At 40.2% G+C, this 7,734-nt stretch overlaps 1 protein-coding gene across 2 annotated transcripts in view; it reads right to left on the bottom strand.

Annotated features, from left to right (window-relative positions):
- Positions 1 to 1,877: 1,877 nt before the first annotated feature.
- The window catches only part of LOC119728852 (squalene monooxygenase-like), an 18,790-nt gene continuing 12,933 nt past the window's right edge, over positions 1,878 to 7,734 (bottom strand). For both annotated transcript variants that reach the window (XM_038201259.1, XM_038201257.1), the window contains exons 8-11: positions 7,469 to 7,684; positions 5,120 to 5,239; positions 4,262 to 4,349; positions 1,878 to 3,080 (exon numbers count right to left, since the gene is read on the bottom strand). In XM_038201259.1, coding sequence (XP_038057187.1) covers positions 2,891 to 3,080; positions 4,262 to 4,349; positions 5,120 to 5,239; positions 7,469 to 7,684 — 614 coding nt within the window. In that variant the 3' untranslated portion in view covers positions 1,878 to 2,890. The remainder of the gene's footprint in view (positions 3,081 to 4,261; positions 4,350 to 5,119; positions 5,240 to 7,468; positions 7,685 to 7,734) is intronic.

Genomic DNA, 7,734 nt, shown 5'->3' with positions numbered 1-7,734 from the left:
TCCATTAATTAGCTAGAGGGGTGTTTCAAAAAACATAAAGTGAACTTGAACAAAATCAGCTTTTTTTGACCAAAAAGGTTTTGATTTTTTTGACCGAAAAAGTATTTATGAATAGGAATAAATATGTGCCGAGTCGGTATTAATCACTCTGTTTAAGACCGCTTGGAGTCTGGGTGCTGATAATTATTCTCGCCTTTGGCTCGGGTAATTATCAGCACCCAGACTCCAAGCGGTCTTAAACAGAGTGATTAAAACCTCCAAAGCACACATTTATTCCCTTATTTAAACGACGGTCAGCAACGTTTTAAACAACGGTCAGCGATGTTAAAAACAACGGTCAGCAATGTTTAAAACCGATATGAGACAGTGCACTCCACGTCACATGCGCGCAGTACGCGCCTTGTGCGTCTTCTAGTCTACGACTGGGTGCTTGAAACCACTGATATGATCTCCCTAAGGAGAATGAGATTTAGCAAACCATGTGCGCAACACGCAAAAAAGAAGTGGCCTGAACAGAGAGTAATATTGTTGAACAATACATCATCGGAATGTTGCCATTTTTTTTGACTTTTTGACTCTGGCCATTAATGGCGACAAGGCCCCTTCACCTTTTAAACTGCTCTACCATACTATTATTCCTTTAGTCAAAAGTATGCAGAATTCATATCATGTAAAAGGGGGGTTCTATTTGGGACGATGTGGAAAACGATATCAGGAAACTTTTTCCCCTAATTTGTTGACTGCTGACATTTAAAGTTGTACACATAAACCCTTTGGAACACTGCCAAATATTCAGCATTTCAGAAATGCTGGTTAAAGTCAAGCTTCAGTCACTGTAACGCACAAAAACAAAACTCTGCTTTTAAAATGCAGTTTGTAAATGTCACACTTTATTACCTATACTTTATGTATATTCTACAAAGGCGAATTATGATAAATAAATACACATGGATAGCATAATGTACTTTTGTGTGTCTTATTGAGTATAATTGTATTTTCAGATCTCCACGTGGTGAGGTGACGTTCATAGCACACTTTGAATCACCTTGTTATTTCAGTGGTATCACTAAATCAAATATATCTAGAGGTCAAAGTAACTCGTATAATTCACATCTGAAGAATCTACAATGCACACCACCATCAAAATCAGAAATCAAGAGCAACATTTAAACCCGCGAGATAAAAGTAAAATTTACAGATAATATTGAGGTTGAATTGCAGCATTAAAGGGAATACACATCATTTGCTTTTACTGTAATTTTCAGAAATGGATGGAATTGGGGGGTTGGAAATATATAGCAAATATAGTTACACTGACTTTTTTGAGGTTTTGGGTTCGAAAATGCTATAAAAACCAAGAAAAACAATCATTTTCCTGTAGTCTGGTTCCCTGACTCCATATAAGAAGAAACGGAGCAGTTTACATACATTGGGGAATTGTAAGGTCAGGGAACCAGTCTAGCTGGCTCGTACCCGTTCATAGGTTTGTAATCGATTGCAAACAAGTGCGATGGTCAATTGGGGCCAGTATTTGAAAAAAAGCCAGTTTTTTCCAACGCTGGTCGGCCGACCAGCGTTGGAAATTGATACAAAAATACCACTTTTCTTGAAAATGACAGTATACCAGGTGCCATGATTTTACAGGATGCTTTACACTGTCATTCACTAACAGTCCAGCAAGGTATTTCAAAATGATTTGGTAGTTTTATTTTTTGATGTTTGCAAATGTTGTATTTTCCCTTTAATGAGGTACCTATCACCTGTCAAACTGCAGGATCACGCAGTTATCATTCAGTGAAGTAGTTCATTCAATTTTAACATTTAAAAGCCAGTGCATGTACATTGTTAATATTGCTTGCCAAATCTAGAAAAGTCTAAATGTGGATTTACATCTAATTACAATAGCGGCAATGATTTGGAATGTCTTCAGTGTCGTCCAATAAGAAAAATACATGTAATTTAATGATACAGTAATGATGTACAAAAATTATATCCCTGTTGTGATGAAAAATTCAAACCTTTTCAAACCCTCAGTATAAAAAGGCTGTTATGAATCACAATTGTACACTAATTCCTGAAAATCTTTAGTAGCTGCTCTTTTGGTAAATCTCCAGCACCAAAGGGGAATAAAATTTCAAGTGAAAATCAAATATGATGAAATGACCTGATGTTTTTCAAAAAATTATTTGTAATATTTCAAATTATTTCTAACAGCACACTTTTAACAAAGATACTGGTCAATGAGATATTGTATTTAATCCATTAGCACACGTACTTCATTGTAAATACCGCAAAAAAAGAACGTACACACTCATTGGAGGGGTAACCATTTTGAATCTGATCGTCATATGATGACGTCATTTACATAGACTTTGGGGAACTTTGTTAGCTACATTTTGATACCCCAGTTGCTACCAAAGACGCAGCGCAGGAAATTCAATTTGCGTGGTCCCATGCATGCAAGCACTGTGCGATCGGTATTCCCTGCCGTTCGTTTCGGGCAGTGTGACATTGTCACACATCAATTTCCACCCGCGTACTCCTTAAATTTGCAACTTTTTAAACTGCATCATTTTTCACAAACCGTTGCCAATCTTGGACGATTTACAGTCTTTGGTAGCAAACGGTATCAAAATGTAGCTAACAACATTCCCCGAAGATCTATATAAACGACATCTTCATAATTTAAGGCGATCAGATTCAGAATTAAGACACCTCCAATGAGTTTTTTTTTGCAGTGTTTATTATATTACATTTATTCACTAAAGAATCAATCAAACAAGTGCCTGATTCGGGGCCCAACAGATATAAGTGGAATTCTGTATCAACGATACAGCTTTTCGGTAATATATGATACAAATTAGCTTCTTGAAATTTGCCATGTTCTTTTTCACTTGACGGAGTACAATTCCGATAGGATCAACGGGAAGAGCACCATGCAGGCTTTGGCGAAAATCCACACGCTCTCGACAGCGGCCAATGGTTTGGTCAACCAGGATTGGGATTTGAAGGCGAAGTAGATGGCGTAAAGAGCCACTGCGAAGAAATGACCGATGAGGACGAAGGGTTTGGGTTGCAACCTGGAGAGGGGTGAGAAAAGTGGGAATTAAGAAATTAAAACTACTTATGCAAACTTTTATTGTTGTTACTAGTTAGTCATTAAAAGGGAAAATACAACATTTGCAAACATCAAAAAATAAAACTACCAAATCATTTTGAAATACCTTGCTGGACTGTTAGTGAATGACAGTGTAAAGCATCCTGTTAAATCATGGCACCTGGTATACTGTCATTTTCAAGAAAAGTGGTATTTTTGTGTCAATTTCCAACGCTGATCGGCCGATCAGCATTTGAAAAAAACTGGCTTTTTTTCAAATACTGGCCCCAATTGACCATCGCACTTGTTTGCAATCAATTACAAACCTATGAACGGGTACGAGCCAGCTAGACTGGTTCCCTGACCTTACAAGTCCCCAAAGTATGTTAACTGCTCTGTTTCTTCTTATATGGAGTCAGGGAACCAGACTACAGGAAAATGATTGTTTTTCTTGGTTTTTATAGCATTTTCGAACCCAAAACCTCAAAAAAGTCAGTGTAACTATATTTGCTATATATTTCCAACCCCCCAATTCCTTCCATTTCTGAAAATTACAGCAAAAGCAAATGATGTATATTCCCTTTAAGTGCTACCTTACTTTTCATGGGAGATTAAAGTAATTTGTAGACGCCAGGCATACCTGAAGCTGGACCTCCCTATTAGCCTTTACCCAGCTAAATGCAACAGAAAGCAACAAGGTAAAAAGTTGTTGCATATCCTGTTGCATTTAGCAGGCAACTCAAGTCCCTGTGCTCTGTTGCATCTCACTGGTGCCAAGGCAATGCAACAGAATCCACTGTTGCAGTTTGGTTGCATTTTGCAGGGTTGCATTTTGCAGAAAGCAACAAGGTAAAAAAGTTGTTGCATATCCTGTTGCATTTAGCAGGCAACTCAAGTCCCTGTGCTCTGTTGCATCTCATTGGTGCCAAGGCAATGCAACATCATCCACTGTTGCAGTTTGGTTGCATTTAGCAGGGTAACTGCTTGGTGCCAAGGCTGGTATGCACTGGGTTCACTGCACAATGCAACAGAATGCAACAAAATCCACTGTTTCAATTATTTTGTTCCATCTAGCACACTAATTTGCGTAGCAGGACTTTCTGCTTAGCGGCTATTTGAAATTCAGCCCAAACTATCGTTATTCAAAAAAATATATCAGCTTACACAGACAGAAGGCCCACAGGTCCCGAGACAGCCTTACCACCGAGCTTGAAGTAGTGAAAACAGGCCCTTCGCAGCTGCATCAGATGCCCTGAAAATGTACAATGTCAAGAATATCAGAGTTGTAGTTATGTCCTCCCAAAGTCCGCACAAGTCACTCTCAAGTTGTTGAATTTCAAGTCACAAATCAACAAATGAAGTGACAAAGGAATTCCTTTTTTCATTGTTAATCCCCTGTAACTTGTCCTTTCTGGTGATGAACTTGTACAGTAGAACACTGCTATACCAAACACAGCTATACCGAACATTTGGCTGTACCAAAACGTCATCCTTGGCTCTCGCTTTATGTGTACAAAATAAACCGTCAAATATACAGGTCAACAAATCCAAAAAATGTTGGGCCATTTTTGATTAATTAATTCCCGAGCCTCAAATGGCCTATGCTTACATTGGACTTGAATGTTGAAGAGTAACAGGTGGCTTTTATTTCCCCAAGGAATAGAAGGGAAAAGCCACCCGTTGTTGAAGTTTCGTGACGACTCCGCATGCGGCCGTGAGATGTGAGAAATGCTAGTTCGCTAACAAAGGCCAACGGAGGATGCCACTCAAAACTGCTACACCGAACGATCGCTATTACGAACATTATCTGTGGATCCCGCAATGTTCGTTATAGTGGCGTTCAACTGTAATTCGACTAGTGATGGACTTGATTATTGTTGCCAATTTTTTTTTTTTTAATTTATGAGCCTGTGTTGCAAAAAATAACTTGAAGAAAAGAAATACTTAGGTTTGTGAATGTAATCAAACATGTATTTGTTATGATATAAGTTATATAATATATTATAAAAATGATGAACTTACGATCTGTGGCAGCGAATAATTCATACAAGGCCTGAGCCAGTACGTTGACCACAAAAGAGTGGGAGTTTTTCCGCTGCCAGTGGAAGGAGTGCATGGACTGGATGATTCGGTCATGGTCATCTGCATAGGAACACACACAGTATGTACTACACTGTAGTTACTCCTTGATGAATTCATAAAACAACAGAGTGCATTAGTTGGGGTAATCCTGGGCCAAGTTCGCACAAGGACTATACATGTAGTTGACCTATGGTTAACTAACGTTTGCCCGAACTCTGTCTAGTCGACGGTGGTTGACTACGCTAGTCGACTATTTGGAACCAGCCTACTGGGGTTGGTTGCTTCGCTGGTAACCAATAGCCGCGCGCATTCATCACGCTAGCAGAGAGCCAGGATCCAGAAGTTTTGCGATAACATTGTGACCAGCGTTTGACTAGAGACGTTTGCACGTTGCTATCAGTGCGCAGGCATAAGGTACGTCACAAATCAACCACTAGTCGACTAATGGCCCTTGCCCGAACTTGGCCCTATTCGCTGGGATAGTCATGACTTCACTCAGTGGTCAACTCGTTGCAACCGTGATTACTGGTTGCAACGGCCCAGAGAACGCCGTGGTTTCGCTGTGGCTGTTGCAAATCCATTTCATAAATAAGACCGTTCTGTATCTCGATGAAGTAGTCCATGCCAAAGGGCATTCGGGATAAAATCGCCGACGTGATGATACGCGATGCTACGCGGTTGCCCATTCTGCTTGTAATTAAAGGGAATATACATCATTTGCTTTTGCTGTAATTTTTAGAAATGGATGGAATTGGGGGGTTGGAAATATATAGCAAATATAGTTACACTGACTTTTTTAGGTTTTCGGTTCGAAAATGCTATAAAAACCAAGAAAAACGATCATTTTCCTGTAGTCTGGTTCCCTGACTCCATATAAGAAGAAACAGAGCATTTTACATACTTTGGGGAATTGTAAGGTCAGGGAACCAGTCTAGCTGGCTTGTACCCGTTCATAGGTGTGAAATCGATTGCAAACAAGTGTAATGGTCAATTGGGGCCAGTATTTGATAAAAAAAGTCAGTTGTTTCCAACGCTGATCGGCCGATCAGCGTTGGAAATTGATACAAAAATACCACTTTTCTTGAAAATGACAGTATACCAGGTGCCATGATTTTACAGGATGCTTTACACTGTCATTCACTAACAGTCCAGCAAGGTATTTCAAAATGATTTGGTAGTTTTATTTTTTGATGTTTGCAAATGTTATATTTTCCCTTTAACACGCGAGCGTCATGCGTGCATGCTCTGTGTGCATTCATGCACCTTCGATGAGCATTCGATTATCCCAAATATCATTGTGCACATGCGCAGTTGAAATACCAAACTGGCTTATTGGCTTGATTCTCCTCTTAATAAGCGTGACTGTGGTTGTAACTGGGCTCAATTTCATAGAGCTGCTTAAGCAGAAAATTTGCTTAAGCACGAAAAAACATTGCTTAGTAAAATTAGGTTACCGGCCAAAACTCCATGTGATGTACATAGCTTGTGACTGGTAGTTAGCTGTTGTTTACTTAGCATAACAATCGCATGGAGTTTTGGCCGGTAACCTGATTTTATTAAGCAAGACGTTTTTGTGCTTAAGCAAATTTTGTGCTTAAGCAGCTCTCTCGGCCCAATTTCATAGCGCTGCTTAACAGTAAGCAGAAAAGTTGTGCTTACTATAGCAGAAAATCATGCTGCTGCTTAAGCGCTATTTCATGCTAACGGTTGCGCGCGCATGGAGATTTCTATTGTTACGTCACTGATTTAAGCAAAGTTTTCTTCTGGGGTTAAGCGTGCTTTTGCTGTGCTTACTGCTTAACGGTCCCTATGAAATAGATGGAGGCTCGGTAAGCACAAAGTCGGCTGTTAAGCAGCGCTATGAAATTGGGCCCTGGTGTGGTGACGATCTCCTGAAAGGCAGTTAACCATTTTCAGGTACTTCTTTGTGAAGATGTTCTATAACAGTAGGATTTAAATTGTAAAATTTGCTGTCTGTGATCGCGCATGTTAAATGTACATTGCATGTGTAGTTAAGGAATGTGCGTAAACCATTGTTGAGGAAGTGGCCCGACTCGGGGAGGAGATGACGTCACACTTTCTCAGCCAATTGACCCATCGCCGTTTGCAAGTTAGCCACGCCCCTTAGACAACCCTGTGGAATTTTGCACGTTCAATTTCGCTTGTCTCAAATTTTGCCCGTTCCGCGTCCATTTGTATATCATGTAATTGGACAATCTTTCAAAAGCTGCGTTGACGCAATTCTACCGCGATAGGTTATTGGGTCCAGGGGTAAAAAGCTAGACTTACCCAAGTCTGGTATGTCCTGCAGTAAATCCCTCCATATCCTGACGTCATTGAGAGCAACACTCATCCCTCCACCTGTTAGAGGGTGTCTCATGTTCATTGCGTCACCTAGGAGTAGCACCCCTGGTTTCTCAATGGGCGCGGGGGGCAGGAAGCTACTGGGCATGCTCCGTATGCGGTCGTTCTGGATGGAGTCGAGGAACGGCTCCTGAAGGTGATCTTAGGTGCAAGAAAAGATGTAAAATCATAACAACATGAAAATCCCGTCA

The sequence above is a fragment of the Patiria miniata genome, unplaced genomic scaffold (genome assembly GCF_015706575.1).
Source record: "Patiria miniata isolate m_02_andy unplaced genomic scaffold, ASM1570657v1 HiC_scaffold_20, whole genome shotgun sequence".
Classification (NCBI taxonomy): Eukaryota; Metazoa; Echinodermata; class Asteroidea; order Valvatida; family Asterinidae; genus Patiria; species Patiria miniata.
The sequence above is the reverse complement of the archived record's forward strand: the minus strand, read 5'-3'. Positions and strand labels throughout refer to the sequence as shown.